We start from the raw sequence: 17,427 nt of genomic DNA, 5'->3' as shown, positions 1-17,427 counted from the left end.
AACGAGCTGCAAAAAATGCTCAAACTGGACAGTTTTATCTCCATCCCTTCATTCAAAGACTCAATCATGGACACTCTTACTGACAGTTGTGGCTGCTTTGCGTGATGTGTTGTTGTCTCTACCTTCTTGCCCTTTGTGCTGTTGCCTGTGCCCAATAATGTTTGTACCATGTTTTGTGCTGCTACCATGTTGTGCTGCTGCCATGTTGTATTGCTACCATGTTGTGTTGTTATGTGTTGCTGCCATGTTATGTTGTTGTGGTGTCTCTCTTGTTGTGATGTGTGTTTTGTCCTATATTTTTATTTGATTTTGTATTTTTAATCCCAGCCCCCGTCCCCTAAGGAGGCCTTTTGCCTTTTGGTAGGCAGTCTTTAATAAAGGTTAAATAAAATAAATAAATAAAAAACACTTGGGAACACTATCAGAGATAAAGTGGAATAATACTGCTGTAAAGTTCTACATTCTGCCAAGCTGTTTCTTCTCCCCAGACTCCCATAACATGGCTGTAGTCAGTGTGATCATTCATCTTGGTGTGAAACGAGGTCTGTGCTGGCTCAGTCAGTATATACACTATTCTAAATCACTGCTATGGGTCCTGGGTCCAGATGACGCACCAGTACCTGTTATATAACTCCAGGCCAGGCTGCTGGTAATCATCCAGAAGATTTGTCTTTCTGTCTTTGTTTGACTCATCTCTGTTCCACCATAGGCACATCACATTGCTCCCAGCTGCCTTCTCAAACCTAGGACTCTTCCATCTTCCCTCTTTCTCCTTCTCTCACTCTTTCTTTCTCGCTCTCTCTGTCTCGCTCTCTCTCTCTCCCCAGCCTCACTCTCTCCCCCTCTCCAACCTCTCTCTTGCTCTTCCACCCTAAAACCTTTTCTCCTCTCTCCTTTCTCACCCTCTTTGCCCTCTATCAGTGACCGTAGACAACTGTAGCCTCTCTGCTATTTTACTAGAACGCTCCCAGGCTGTCACACACACACACACACACACACACACACACACACACACACACACACACACACACACACACACACACACACACACACACACACACACACACACACACACAGTATTGATGATGAGGGAGAATGGGGTATCACCTGTAGAACCGTAAACAGAACAGAGGCAGAACTTAGTCTGAGGGCGAGGGCGAGCATGTTGAACTCAGACAGTCCCTATCTTACTGATGTGTTCATGATCACATCTATGTATGGTTTCAGTCAAGGTCATGAGGGGGACAGAGGGTGAAGAGGACTGAGGTGGAGTAGGTGAGGGGAAGTCTAGTAGAGGGTGTGTGTGAGTGAGGGTGGTTGGGGAGTAAAGTGATAGCTGGTACTCACCAGGCCCGGTCGGAGAAGATGACCTGCAACAGATCTGGAACAGAGATGTCAGGACAGATCTATAGATTCTATACAGAAATACTTGACATATTCCCTACATAGTGCACTACTTTTGACCAGAGCCATATGGGCCGTGGTTAAAAGTAGTGCCCTACATAGGAGAATAGAGTGTAATGGGTGAAGTGGGTGAAGGATCCCCGGCTGGATGAAGATATTGTTGCTGTGGCCTGAATAGAAAACAGGTGTTCTCTCCAAGGTGGCCTATATTCAGTAAAGGCACTGTGTGCGCTCGTTTGTGTTTTCCATGGAATGTGACCAGGACATTCAGCATTTTGATCCATTTAGCGACCTTAAAATACTATAATAGACAGCAGGTCTGGACTGTGTTGATGTGTCAGTAGTGGCTACACTCAGAACTTGGAACTCTTGGAAAACCTGTTTCCATGTCATTATACTGTTATTCACTCCCCCTCCTCTCATTGGCCAGCACGATCCGATCTATGACATCATGTGTTATATTTACTAGCCGGTCGTCATGTGTAGCTTTATAAAGAACTCCTCCTGACCAGAGCATGAAACATTCCACACAGGGAAAGATGGAAAATAACTTGTGGTTTCCTGAGTCCACAGAGCAGCCAGACTGTTTGACAGAAGAAAAAAACTGTCCGAGGTTTTAAAAAAACTCTCTCCTAAATATGCAGTCATTAGAGAGACTATTCTTCATTAGGCCTGGGAGAAGATGTGAGGAACTACTTCAAACTACAACTAGAAACCTTCATTAGTAACATTGTATTTAAGCTTTTGTCATTTGAAATGCAACATTACTTCTGATGACTCCTATCCTGGATAAAACCATGAGCATGGCCAGGAAATCCACATCATTATAAGAATGAATTACCAAATCTGCAGTACCAGTAAAAGGTTTGGACAACCCTACTCATTCCAGGGTTTTATATTGTAGAATAATAGTGAAGACATCAACACTATGAAATGACACATATGGAATCATGTAGTAACCAAAAAAGTGTTAAACAAATACAAATATATTTTAGTCAATCCGGAAAATTTCAAGAACTTTGAAAGTTTCTTAAAGTGCAGTTGCAAAAACCATCAAGCGCAATGATGAACCTGGCTCTCATGAGGACCGCCACAGGAAAGGAAGACCCAGAGTTACCTGCAGTGGATAAGTTCATTGGAGTTACCAGCCTCAGAAATTGCAGCTCACCATCAGCCTCGGAGACACATCTCACCATCAACTGTTCCGAGGAGACTGCGTGATTCAGGCCTTCATGGTCAAATTGCTGCAAAGAAACCACTACTAAAGGACAAAAATAAGAAGAAGTGACTTGCTTGGGCCAAGAAACACAAGCGATGGATATTAGAATGGTGTAAATCTGTCCTTTGGTCTGATGAGTCCAAATTTGAGATTTTTGGTTCCAACCGCCGTGTCTTTGTGTGACGCAGAGTACGTGAACAGATGTGTGGTTCCCACCGTGAAGCATGGAGGAGGAGGTGTGATGGTGTGGGGGTGATTTGCTGGTGACACTGTCTGTGATTTATTTAGAATTCAAGGCACACTTAATCAGCATGGCTACCACAGCATTCTGCAGCGATACACCATTCCATCTGGTTTGCAATTAGTGGGACTATCATTTGTTTTTCAACATAAAACACACATCCAGGCTGTGTAAGGGCTATTTGACCAAGAAGGAGTGTGATGGAGTGCTGCATCAAATGACCTGGCCTCCACAATCTCCCGACCTCAACCCAATTGAGATGGTTTGAGTTGGAATGAGTTGGACCGCAGAGTGAAGGAAAAGCAGCCAACAAGTGCTCAGCATATGTGGGAACTCCTTCAAGACTGTTGGAAAAGCCTTCCAGGTGACGCTGGTTGAGAGAATTCCAAGAGTGTGCAAAGCTGTCATCAAGGAAAAGGGTGGCTACTTTGAAGAATCTGAAATATAAAATATATGTTGAATTGGTTACTACATGATTCCATATATGTTTTTTCATAGTTTTGATGTCTTCACTATTATTCTACAATGTAGAAAATAGTAAAAATAAAGAAATACCCTTGAATGAGTAGGTGTGTCCAAAGTTTTGGCTGGTACTGTATGTAATCTATCCTTCACAAAACATTATCAATCCACCCCCTTTCCTCTTCCGTCTCTTTCTCTTTGTCTGTGTGAGTGTCCGTGTGTGCGTGCATAGGTGTGTGTGTATGCTGCAAATGTGCGTCTGTGTGCGTGCGTTGGGATAGGGGGGTGGGGGGGTTCAGTGCTAATAGAAGCCAGGTGGTACAGACAGTAAATGGGTTCCCATGGATTATAGTGGCTAACAGAGCCTTAACAGATCCAGGCTTGACAACATTACATGCCATGTAATTCTCCTCTTGTTTAACAGTGAAGAAACAATAGTCATGTTAGCTTGGCTTGCCAGTTACACTTTCTCTCTTCAGGCCACTTTGTAGGCCTTTGAGTGGTCACTCAAAGTCACTATTACAATCCTGAAACTAACAGTCTATTACAGTCTAGTACGACTAAAAGTTACATACTTTAGCAGCAGGTTGACTTTAGATGGTTCTGTCATGCTGTTCATGTTTCATGTGGACCCCAGGAAGAGTAGCTGCTGCTTTTACAACAGCTAATGGGGATCCTAATAAAATACCAAAACCAATGGTTTGTGTGAGTCTGTGTGTGTGTTTGTGTGTGTGTAGGCTCTCTCTGGAGAACACTGCTCCTACTCTCTAACCCCTAATTCTTCATCTAAACCTACATACAGACTACAAGTTGCTCCTCTGGAAAAATAGCATCTTGTTCAGGAAATGTGTAGTGCATGACTGAGACGGACCTGTAAGAGTGGGGTGAGGGGGGAGTTCCCTGGTGCGTCTTGTTTCCATTCGGTTGCGAGTGTAATCTCCCCGACTATTGAGGGGGCGTGGCATGGGACCTCATCATCCAATCACAGAGCAAAATCAGCTTCCCCACATCTGGGATTTTCCCACCGTGCCGATCGGACAACATTCACGAACACGCACGCACGCATGCACGCACGCACGCACACACACGATGCAAACGATGCAAACATGTGAGAGAGAGAGAGAGAGAGAGAGAGAGAGAGATGGAGAAAGAGAGAGAGAGCAAAGAAGTAAACTAGCTCTCTGAGAAGTTGCCAGTTTCTCAACGAGATGAGAAGTGAGTGGTTTGTGAAATGGCCTGTCCAAAACAAACATTCAGAGAACCAGAGAGGAGATGAGGGGAGAGGGGGAAGCCCTGTTCCTGATGATTGATATTTCCTCTCTGCATCTTCCTCCCTCCCTGCTTCCCTCACTCCCCCCACCCCTACTATCGCTCTCTGTCTCAGTCTACCCATAATATTCTACAGAGATAACAACAACCTTTGTTCTGGGTGGTAGAGGGTTTCAAACCAAGGTTGGGGTCAATTCAGTGTGTGCATGTGTGTGTGTGTGTGTGTTCCTGCAGGCGGCATTCTGCATAATGGGGCCTGAACAAGTAGAGCTGAAAATTGTAACAAGCAGGTCACTGCTGAGGAGTTCCATGCATTGCACAGTAAGTAAGCCTGGTGCTGACCCTGCAGTGTGCTGTTCTCCAGTAAGATATAGCCTGGTGCTGACCCTGCAGTGTGCTGTTCTCCAGTAAGACATAGCCTGGTACTGACCCTGCAGTGTGTTGTTCTCCAGTAAGACATAGCCTGGTACTGACCCTGCAGTGTGTTGTTCTCCAGTAAGATATATCCTGGTGCTGATCCTGCAGTGTGTTGTTCTCCAGTATGATATAGCCTGGAGCTGACCCTACAGTGTCAATCAGCCTGAACCCTATACCAGGGCAGAGCAATGAGCAGTGAATGTCCTGGTGTAAATTAAATAATGTTATCCCAGCTGGACGCGGAGAGAGGGAGAAAGAGAGAGTGGAGACAAAGTTGAGCCCAAAAACTACCATGGGATTTGCGTGAACAGCAACCTTGGGAAAATCCTCTGCATTATCATTAACAGCAGACTCGAAAATTTCAATGTACGAGAAAACAATGTACTGAGAAGGCCTGCTATAGAAATTGATGGAAAATGGTGTTGGGGGAAAAATATACGACATTATAAAATCCATGTACACACAATCCATGCACACATTTCTTTCCACAAGGCCGGGGGGTGAGACAGGGATGCAGCTTAAGCCCCACCCTCTTCAACATATATATCAACGAATTGGCGAGGGCACTAGAACAGTCTGCAGCACCCGTCCTCACCCTACTGGAATCTGAAGTCATATGTCTACTGTTTGCTGATGATCTGGTGCCTCAACCAAGGAGGGCCTAAAGCAGCACCTAGATCTTCTGCACAGATTCTGTCAGACCTGGGCCCTGACAGTAAATCTCAGTAAGACAAAAATATTTGTGTTCAAAAAAAGATCTAGTTGCCAGGACCACGAATACAAATTCCATCTAGACACCGCTGCCCCTAGAGCACACAAAAAACTATACATACCTCGGCCTAAACATCAGCGCCACAGGTAACTTCCACAAAGCTGTGAACGATCTGAGAGACAAGGCAAGAAAGGCTTCTATGCCATCAAAAGGAACATAAAATTTGACATACCAATTAGGATCTGGCTAAAGATACTTGACTCAGTTATAGAACCCATTGCCCTTTTTGGTTGTGAGGTCTGGGGTCCGCTCACCAACCAAGAATTCACAAAATGGGACAAACACCAAATTGAGACTCTGCATGCAGAATTCTGCAAAAATATCCTCTGTGTACAACGTAACACACCAAATAATGCATGCAGAGCAGAATTAGGCCCATACCCGCTAATGATCAAAATCCAGAAAAGAGACGTTAAATTCTACAACCACCTAAAAGGAAGTGATTCCCAAACCTTCCATAACAAAGCCATCACCTACAGAGAAATGAACCTGGAGAAGAACCCCCTAAGCAAGCTGGTCCTGGGGCTCTGTTCACATACACAAACAGGCCCCACAGAGCCCCAGGACAGCAACACAATTAGACCCAACCAAATCGTGAGAAAACAAAAAGAGAATTACTTGACACATTGGAAAGAATTTACAAAAAAACTGAGCAAACTAGAATGCTATTTGGCCCTAAACAGAGAGTACACAGTGGCAGAATACCTGACCACTGTTACTGACCCAAAATTAAGGAAATATTTTAATTATGTACAGACTCAGTGAGCATAGCCTTGCTATTGAGAAAGGCCGCCGAAGGCAGACCTGGCTCTCAAGAGAAGACAGGCTATGTGCACACTGTCCACAAAATGAGGTGTAAATTGAGCTGCACTTCCTGACCTCCTGCCAAATGTATGACCATATTAGAGACACATATTTAAAAGAATTCGGGAAAAAAAATCATTAAAACACTGTATATGGACATAATATGACATTTGAAATGTCTTTATTCTTTTGGAACTTTTGTGAGTGTAATGTTTACTGTTAATTTTGTATTGTTTATTTAAGTTTTGTTCATGATCTATTTCACATTCTTTCACAATGTAAACATGTTTTCCATGCCAGAGGCCAGGGGCCAGGTCAGGAGTCCGGACTATCCATTATAGAAGCTGTCTGTCAGTTTTCAGCTGGTCGTTGTGTATTATAGATCTGAGAGAATTGTATTACTGTATCACTGCCTGCTGAGGTTTAGCTAGGTTGACATTATATGATAGGTCAGACATAGGCTGAACAGGGAATAACACAGTTATTACTTTTACACTGTACTTTTACTCATGGTTTATGTTTTTGTATATGAAAGCCATTGAAGACACATGGAGTACTCTACTACATACTGAACCGGTTGTTGCTCCCTGTCCTCTGTCACAATAATATCTGGAGTTGAACTTAATATGATATTGACACAGCAAAGTCACTATAATGTCTGGTGTGATATTGACACAGCAAAGTCACTATAATGTCTGGTGTGATATTGACACAGCAAAGTCACTATAATGTCTGGTGTGGTATTGACACAGCAAAGTCACTATGATGTCTGGTGTGATATTGACACAGCAAAGTCACTATAATGTCTGGTGTGATATTGACACAGCAAAGTCACTATAATGTCTGGTGTGATATTGACACAGCAAAGTCACTATAATGTCTGGTGTGGTATTGACACAGCAAAGTCACTATGATGTCTGGTGTGGTATTGACACAGCAAAGTCACTATGATGTCTGGTATGGTATTGACACAGCAAAGTCAATAAGGTTAACCTTTCCTCTCCTTCAGGGGGGTTTGACCTCTGATAGGTTAGTGTATCAGAAACAAAAAGACACTTCATTTTAACTCACTTCTTTAAATTGTATTTTTACATAAAACCCAACATCTTTATGAATCCATTTTGATGTAGCCCTAATTCCAATTTTGCTGTAACATTCCATGGTCATTACCTATTAGTCACAAGAGTGAAAGCTCTGTTAAGTGTAGTGAAAGCGAGAGTAGCCTGGTGAGTGAGAGGGAAGAAGGGAGGGAGGGAAGTAGAGGGGTGAAAGATAGAGGTAGGGAGAGAGAGCAGCTAGTGTAGTCTATCTATGCATATAGACTGACCGTCACCGTGGTGGAAACTTCAAACAGCCACACATCTGGTCCTAGCTTTGTCCGGTCGATCCTTTTCTAGGGAGTGAGTTAAATATCGTTTAACTGAATGACTTGGCAAAGATGGATCCTTAATACGGAACATGTATCTGTTCGTTGGTTAACTGTATGGCTGGTTAATTCATGGTTACTCTCTGTGGCAGTAACTCAGTACTAATCAGGCGAGGAAGCATCGCCGCGAGCGCAGGTGGTAAATCCAGGTGAATGAATCAATAATTGGTTCATGAGGACCGGGATTTGATTTATTATGGTGGACTCACGGATTTACTATGACAACTAAGAGCAAGTCGATGAAACTGAAGCTGCGGCGGTGTTTCAGTGAGACGCTGCGCGATTCCACGTCGAAAGCCTGGGATCTACTATGGAAAAATGTCAGGGAGCGAAGACTCGCAGGTCAGTCTCCAAAATGTATCGGTGTAGTATTGAATACACACAATATTTATTTTATTTGTTGTAAGAAAATACCCATTCTTAATTTTGTTATATTTAAAAAATATATTTTACAGATTTTAGCACAGAACTGTTTCTAACATGGTTTTATTAAACAAGTAGCTTAATAAGCCCACTAAATTACAAAACTGGCCATTGTGGTTAATGTTCTAATCACAATGAATCAAGTGAATGTAAAGGGGAAATCAACAGTTGTTATTTTCATTGATTCTTGAAGAATATATCTTATAAATGCCTCATATGAGCTTAGTTCAACTCTCACACCGCATCAGAACCCAAAATATAGGCTTGTTTTACCGCAACGTCTGTTAACAAAGTTAATGTCAATAAAAACGATATAGCCTCAAAACAACAACAACTATAATTGTGACATCATGGATGGTCAGTCCTTGTATCCATAGCTCTGTCTATGTGGTCATTTATCCACCCTCATCCCTCAGCTTTTTAACTAATCAGGGACGGGGACAACGCGTTGTTATTGTTTCTACTGCTGATTGGTGCTTTAAACTATTCATCATACCGCTCATTTGTTGTTTGACAGGCAGCACAATTCTGATCTTTTTTTCACGAATTGGTCTTTTGACTTTTCACGTCAGATCTTTTTCAGAGCTGATCTGATTGGTCAATAGACCAATTAGTGAAAACAATATCAGAATTGGGCTGCCTGTGTAAACGCAGGCTATATGTACAGAATACATTCTGCACAGTTGTCCTCATAATTAGTATTCTACAATAATCATATCCATTAACACTTGTTCACCAGGTCACTTACCTTAGTTTCACATGGGATTTACCTCCCTCTTATTTATTCGTTTGTTTAAGGATCTTCTAATTTACAATAATCATTTGAATTTCCCAAAACAATTTGTAATACAGTTTGACTTCTTGTTCACTGCTGGTTGGTTATAATGATTCATTTGGATGAAATTAAAACAATATCACAAAATATGTGAATAATGTTCTCACGTGTAGCAGCAAAGCAAGACCATTATTATTCCAATGTGAATTGGAGCTAAGCGTGTAGGAGAGGTTTGAAACTGTGAGTTCGAGATCAGACTCCTGACTGTCACTGCTGCTGAAGGCTGTACTTAATGGTCATAGGATGTTTCCTCGATTAGTTTGCCTCGTAATTCAAATGTGAAGATTATTCATCCCAAATATCATTCCCTATATAGTGCACAACTTTTGACAAGGGCCTATACGGCTCTGGTAAAAAGTAGAGCACTATACAGGGAATAGGATGCCATTTGGGACATCCACTGATAGTTATTTCCTTCAGGTTCCTTTCTGTCAGATATTTAAAATACAGCTGGAGCTGCTTGCTGGGAGAATGATATTGTATTTTCTAAGGAGCTGCTGAAGCATGGTCTGTGTGTGTAGAGAGCCGAGTACACCACTAGGTGGTGCCTGTCAAATTATCCATACAGTAGGACAGTCCAGTAGTCTAGTAGGTTATGAAATATCTGAGAGGGATTCCATTCTCCATCTGTATTTCACTGTTATAATTATGTTATAATGTTATGTGATGGAAGTTGATCTCAACTGTCCCTGGAGATGGTAATTGAATCAGATTGGTGTCAGTTCTGTCTTTTTATTGCATCACTATGGGCCGGTTTCCCGGACACAGTCCTAGACTATATAGCACTTTCAATGGAGATTTTCCATTGAGTTTGGTTTTTAGTCCAGGACTAGGCTTAATCTGTGTCCGGGAAACCTCTGCTGGAAGCATATTCTATTGCTACACTATACTGTAGGTACTATGTGTGATCATCCTTCACAAGCATGTCTATCTCTGTTTCTGTGTATTTAATGTTGTTTAAACCCTGTCAGTCCATCTCAACTGTGCAGTACTGAGACCCCTCTCTGATTCAACTGCCTTTAGAGCCCTGTGGCTGCATTGTTGCTTCATTGTTGCTGCGTTGTTGCTGCGTTGTTTGAAAGGTTGACACATTAATCCAACATTCTATTCCATATTTGTATCCTGGTGATATGCCATGGTGCCATGCATCTAGCAGCCCAGCAATTGGACCTCCTACTAGCCTTGGCCTGCTGTCTGTTTAGAAGCACTCTAAACAATGAGGGGCCATTTATGGGCTGGGCTGGGCTGGATACAGCTGAGTGTCTGGCCTGTGTGTGTGCATGCGTTGATCAGACCTGGCTGACTGCTTTTAACTGTCATAATGAGTCCTAATTCTAACACATCTATTACATTTCTATGAGACCACTGAGTACCAGCACCTCTTTGGCAATGGTCTGGTCATAGAGATGCCTGTTGGTTGTGTTTTTACTGAGGAGTAATTCTAACATCTATTACATAAACAATAGTTACATGTCCTGTAATCCAGCTCCATGAGAAGACCTGGCTGACACTGAGGGTCGTTTAAGCAATAAGGCCTGAGGAGGTGTGGTATATGGCCAATATACCACGGCTAAGGGCTGTTCTTATGCACGATGCAACGCGGAGTGCCTGGACACAGCCCTTAGCCGTGGTATATTGGCCATATATCACAACCCCCCGAGGTGGTCACCAACGTAATTAGAGCTGTTTTGTCATACCCGTGGTATTCGGTCTGATATACCATGGCTGTCAGCCAATCAGCTTTCAGGGCTCGAACCACCCACTTTATAATGAGGGATATAGGCTCTCTTCAGTTAGCACCTGCTCTGAACATGTGCTTGGCATGAATAAGAGACTCCCAGCCAAGACTGCAGTTGCTGTGTCCTCAAAGTGAAAGCACCTGCTACGTTCATATCTGTCCTAGGGTTTCTCTCTCTGAAATCTCCTCAGTTCTTAGAATCAAAGAGGACATTCCTACTGCAGCCCAGCATCAGACCCAGTCTAAAGGGTTCATTATTTAGATCATGGGGTGGAATTCATCCGTCATTCTGAGGCTACCACAGGACAGGAGCCAGACCAAAGCCAGAGCCATGCAGGGCTACCAGCGTCTATCTCTGAGTCACTCGCCACATCAAACCAGACCAGAGCCTAAACATTTACCCATTTGACTCTATTCTCTGATCAGTCCTGGTTCCAGCCACCTAGTAATTCTACCTCCAACCTAGCACCACAGAGCACCTAGCACCACAGAGCACCTAGCACCACAGAGTACCTAGCAACACAGAGCACCTAGCACCTAGCACCACAGAGCACCTAGCACCACAGAGCACCTAGCAACACAGAGTACCTAGCACCACATAGCTCAGACTACAGGAACGCTCAGAACAGTGCAGCCACCCAACACACTAGAGACAGGGACCTCCACCCCCTCACTTCCAGGAACGAACACCCTTTGTGTGTGTGTGTGTGTGTGTGTGTGTGTGTGTGTGTGTGTGTGTGTGTGTGTGGGGGGGGGGGGGGTCTGTGTGTGTGTGTGTGTGTGTGTGTGTGTGTGTGTGTGTGTGTGTGTGGGGTGTGGGTGTGGGTGCGTCTGTGATTAACAGTAGAGTCAACACACAAAATAATTTGCACAATGTCACAGCACCACCCAATACCTCAACAAACAGCTTATCCACAGTACCACAGTGTAACAGCTCCTGGTGTAGCCAGTCAAAGCCAGAGGTAGTGCATGAACGCATGCAGAGGGTTGGGGGGCTCTGAAGTGAGCTAGGGGTGAATGGTGGTCTTTGTTGCCCAGGGAGGGTCTTTCCAGCCAGAGGGACAGGGGCTGTTTGACTGTTTGGCTGCATCCAAAATGGCACCACCCTATTCCCCATATAGTGCACTACTTTTGACCAGAGCACTAAAGGGAATAGCGTTCCATTTGGGAGGCTGTTTAGCTTGGTGGTGTGCTTACTAGCAGCCCCAGTCCCACTCCTGCCCCTGTCCTGTTCCAGTCCCATGTGGAGCCCTGTGCTGCAGGACACAGGCAGGCTGTGTGTTGAGAGGGTGGACACCACCAGAGTGGTGACGGGGACTGAGTGGGTCTGCTCTGTTAGGGTGTGGACTCTATTTTAAGTGTGAATGATGACTTCTGTTGTTCCATCCTGTTCCAAACGCAAAAACACTACTGGAAGGTTATCAAGTCTCAAGATCTACTTTTATTACTATTTAGTTCACTGTTGTCAACTTCACTGTTGACAACTGTATCTTATCATCATATCTCATTCTCAAGTGTTGCGGTGGTAGCCTGGTCCAAGATCTGTTTAGTGCTCTTACCTACTCGATTGTCATTGTCAAGCCAAACATTTTGGTATGACAGTTCCATAAGGAGTTGGCAAGAGAGCAGAAACAGTCTGACACTCGGGCTATTGTAGTGGGGCTGTTTTAATGAACCAGAAAGCTTATTAGGGTCTGTATTAACCAGTTGTGTAGAGTTGAGATTCATTATAGTCCAGGTGTTTAGGCTCAATAGTTTCTTCTTCACAAGGTGCCACAGGCTTCCTGTCCTGTTGACCCCCACTGTGAATGGAGACGGGCGGGGAGTGGTGTTGGAGTATGGGCGTGGGCAGGGGCCTGGGGGTGGGGAGGGGGTTGTTGTGGAATGGTGGGGGTGGGGAGGAGATATTAGCATTCTCCCTCTCGTTCACCTCTCTCCTTCTCTTCACTCTTTTCATTCTTTTTCCTCTGTCTCTTCAACATGGCAAAGAGACTCCCTTATCCTGACTAAACTTGGCACCTGTGTGCAGGTCCACACTCCAAAGCGTAGGATTGTTTTGGGCAGGGCGGGTCCTAACAATACTGTTATTCTAAGCCCTCCCATTTCCTCCTCCCTGTCTTGTCCTCCTGCCTCCCTCCTCTCTGTGCTTACTCAGTTCACAGGCTTTCTTCTGGTATTTATATTTCCCTCCAGACCAGCGTTCAGGCTTTCAGTCGGTTCCTCTCCCTCTCTCACACAGACAGACACTGGATAGAGCTCAGCAAGGTGGGCAGTACTCCAAGTACTGATCTGCCACTGGCTGCTGTCTGGTCACCTGACCTGGAGAGGTGTAGTGTTGTGCTGGCACTCCTCCTCCCTCCCCTCTAGCCTCTCAGCTCTCCTTCCGAGCCCCAGACCTTTCAGATCACACTGGGCTGCTAGCGCCTGGATGTGAAGCCTTCTGCTGCTGGATCCTGTCTGAGGGAGTGTGTTTATCGGTCAGGGGCCAGTCTAGTGTGTGTGTCTGTCAGTCTAGCAGTGCCAGTGCTGTAGTAGTAGTCATGTACAGGGATCTGTCTTACAGAGACTCTGAGCCCCAGGGGCCGGGCAGTGAGTGTCTGGGCAGCAGTATGAGTCAGGACAGCCAGGACTGTCTGGGCAGTATGACCCAAGAGAGCCAGGATATCTACCTAAGGATGGACCACCACCGCCGTCGCTCCGGATACCGCCTGGGACGCATCATTGCCCGGCAACAGCTACTCCGGAGGATAGCTGGAGGTAGGAGGAGGAGTGATAGCTCTGGTTCAGGGTGTTATGTACTGCTTGCTGACAGCCTTAAGCTTCAGCAAGACACACGTCACGCCCAGGACTAGAGCTAGTTGAGTAGATACTGTAGTAGGAGTGGTGGTGGAACCTCTAAGTATGAGCACTTCTGGACACTCATAGTATTATGATGGTGGATGTTGACCATATGAAGGCTGGTGAAGACTGACATTGTGAAGGACAATCAGATAGTTCCTAGTTCCTCTGTGAAGTTCAGCGACAGAGAGCCATAGTCTGTCGTGGTTATCTAATCAGCCTATAGCTTGATCTAGCAGCAGCCCTGCTCTGCTAGTGTGTGAGGACATGAGCGCTAGCTAGTGTCTGGCAGTCTGTCAGTGTGTAAGGACATGGCAAGGTGCTGGACTCTGTCAGTCAGGAAGTAACTCTAGTGTTGCTTAACTTAATAACACATTTAGCAAGCTGTGTAAAGGGTGACTAACATTGTTGTTCTAGAAAAGCACACCACAGTGTTCCTACATTCCAGAGGGTTGATAATGTGCTCTATTCCTTAGGTATGTAAGACAATGTGTCATTTGGTGTGGTAGCTGTGTTGTTGTATTGATCCTAAATAAGATACGCAAGTTAAGGCAACAGCACAGTAAGCGCAGTGTGTTGGGAGCATGATACGCTGTTCCTTATCAGCCCCACCTTCAGAAAGTATTCACACCACTTGACTTGTTCCACATTTTGTTGTTTAACAGCCTGAATTTAAAATTCATTAATTATAGATTTTGTGTCACTGGCCTACACACAATACCTGATAATGTCAAAGTAGAATTATGTTTTTAGAAATGTTTACAAATTAATTAAACATTTAAAGCTGAAATGTATTGAGTCAATAAATATTCAACCCCATTGTTATGGCAAGACTAAATAAGTTCAGGAGTAAACATTTGCTTAACAAGTCACATAATAAGTTGCATGGACTCACTCTGTGTGCATTAATAGTGTTTAACATGATTTCTGAATGACTACCTCATCTCTGTACCTCACATATACAATTATCTGTAAAGTCCCTCAGTCAAGCAGTGAATTTCAAACACAGATTCAACCACAAAGACCAGGGAGGTTTTCCAATTCCTCGCAAAGAAGGGCACCTATGGTAGATGGTAAAAAAAAAGCAGACATTGAATATCCCTTTGAGCATGGTGAAGTTATTAGTTACACTTTGGATGTTGTATCCATTAACTTCAAAGATACAAGCGTCCTTCCTAACTCAGTTGCCAGAGAGGAAGGAAACCACTCAGGGATTTCACCATAAGGCCAATGGGGACTGGATCAACAACATCGTTATGTTTGTGGCAAATCCAACAAAACACATCACTGAGTACCACTCTTCATATTTTCAAGCATGGTGGTGGGTGCATCCTATTATGGGTATGCTTGTCATCGGCAAGGACTAGGGAGTTGTTTAGGATAAAAATCAATGGAATAGAGCTAAGCAAAGGCAAAATCCTAGAGGAAAACCTGGTTCAGTTTGTTTTCCACAAGACACTGGGAGAGAAATTCATCTTTCAGCAGGACAATAACCTAAATCACAAGTCCAAATATAGCGCTGGAGTTGCCTACCAAGACGACATTGAATGTTCCTCAGTGGCCTAGTCACAGTTTTGACTTCAATCGGCTTGAAAATATATGGCAAGACTTGAAAATGACTTTCTAGCAATGATCAACAACCAACTTGACAGAGCTTGAAGAATTCTTTAAAGAATAATGTACAAATATTGTACAATCCAAGTTCTTAGCGACATACCCAGAAAGACTCATAGCTGTTCGTGCTTCTACACCTGCATTGATTTCTGTTTGGGGTTTTAGGCTGGGTTTCTCTACAGCACTTTGTGACATCAGCTGATGTAAGAAGGGCTTTATAAATACATTTGATTGATTGATTGATTCTCGCTGCCAAAGGTGATTCTAACATGTATTGACTCAGGGGTGTGAATACTTATGTAAATTAGATATTTCTGTAGTTCATTTTCAATACATTTGCAAACATTTTGAAAAACATGTTTTCACTTTTTCATTATGGAGGTATTGTGTGTAAATGAGTGAGAAATTAAAAACTTTAATCCATTTTGAATTCAGGCTATAACAAAATGTGGAATAAGTCAAGGCTTATAAATACTTTCTGAAGGCACTGTAGCAATACAATAGAGGAACTAACGAACTGATTAAGCAATAAGATCTATGTGACTAGAAGATAATGTCCCTGGCAATAGCCAGCACAGTAAGCAATATGAATGAGTTTATGGTCAAACAATGACTGACTTGACCTTCAGCCTTCGTTACTCTGCTGCTGTTATCTGCTCACAGGATTAGTCAACTATGTGTGCCTGTGTGTCTGTGTGTGTCTGTGTCTGTGTGTCTGTGTCTGTGTCTGTGTTCCCTGTCTTCAGGTCTGTCATTAGGGTTCTATTATGTCCAACATGTGTCCACAGAGAGAGTTTGACCTGAGAGGAGAGGAGCTGCAGTCCTTCCCTGTTCCTCCCTGTGTCTTTTGTCTTTTACCCGGAGTGCTGTGGATGGCTTACCTGAGGGTGGAGCATGTTTGGGAGAGGGGGTATGCATTACAACAGAGGTGATGTAGGTGGGTCTCCCCTCCTCCTCCCTCTGCAGGTGTGAGAGGCAGGCTGTGGGCCCAGAAACTGGATCGAAGCTTGGCCACATTTCACCTCAGAGTAGAGCAGAGAACTCTCCATCAGTCAGCAGTAAAGCCTCAGGAAGAGTTTAGTCCTCATTTAGTCACTGTCCCTGGCAGGAGTCATAATATACACTGTCTGTATTCTCAGAGCGAGATAGATAGCTGGCCTCCAACATCTCAGAGGAGTCAGTGGATTCATGTTTAGCTGTTTCTGTGGACAGACAGACAGATCGACAGATAGAGAGGCGAGACACTGGAGTTATTGTTGTTTGACTGATTGATGCAACTAGACTGTGTGGTTCTGTGGAGGTATGTTTCGGCTCTGTTTCATGTGGAGTTATCGTGATGACCTTGGGTAGAGGAGGAAGAGGCCTGTAGAATCATGTGTCTGGGTCTGACTGCTCAGATCAAAGCTGTCTGGTATGTGTCAGCTATTTAGGTCAGAAATGATGATAGCAGAAAATATGGTATGTTGTCGTATTGGATCTAACTTTTCTTTTTGTCAACATAAGTCTAATCCTTATATGACTCATGGCTGTCACAGCCATGGAAATTATCTTAAAGGCTTTCTCTGTTGAGAAGATAACCCTTTTCCCCTGCTATAAACACCTATTGTATCTTAACACATAGGAGAAGGCATTTACTTTGTGGAATCATATTCTTAGGCTTAGGGTTAAGAATAGAGATTGTCAACCCTAGAAACGTAATATTTGCTTTGTCCTTTGTAAACCTCACACATTATTATTCGCTTATAAGGCATGTATAAAATGAATAAAACAAATACTGATATTGTATGGAAAAAAAAGATGGAAAATTATATTATTTTGTACTGTACAATTGCTCAGAGAAAGTAAAACAAAAAAATCTCAAGATATGGGTCAAAATTATCTGCACCCCTGTTGTCAATACTCCAGCAACGCTGAGCCTTTTTCTCTAATGTTTTATGAGACTGGAGAACACATTGGGAGGGATCT

General features: G+C 43.7%; 1 protein-coding gene across 2 annotated transcripts in view; it reads left to right on the top strand.

Annotated features, from left to right (window-relative positions):
* LOC115163291 (stAR-related lipid transfer protein 13) overlaps positions 1–17,427 on the top strand; it is a 107,719-nt gene that overhangs the window by 43,766 nt on the left and 46,526 nt on the right. The window contains exon 1 of one of the 2 annotated variants that reach the window (XM_029715049.1): positions 13,399–13,767. The exons of the other annotated variant lie outside the window; for it this stretch is intronic. Coding sequence (XP_029570909.1) covers positions 13,551–13,767 — 217 coding nt within the window. The 5' untranslated portion in view covers positions 13,399–13,550. Of the gene's footprint in view, positions 1–13,398; positions 13,768–17,427 lie in introns of those variants that run through there. 2 annotated transcript variants of the gene reach the window in all.

This window comes from Salmo trutta, chromosome 26, assembly GCF_901001165.1.
Source record: "Salmo trutta chromosome 26, fSalTru1.1, whole genome shotgun sequence".
NCBI classification, from domain to species: domain Eukaryota; kingdom Metazoa; phylum Chordata; class Actinopteri; order Salmoniformes; family Salmonidae; genus Salmo; species Salmo trutta.
The sequence above is the reverse complement of the archived record's forward strand: the minus strand, read 5'-3'. Positions and strand labels throughout refer to the sequence as shown.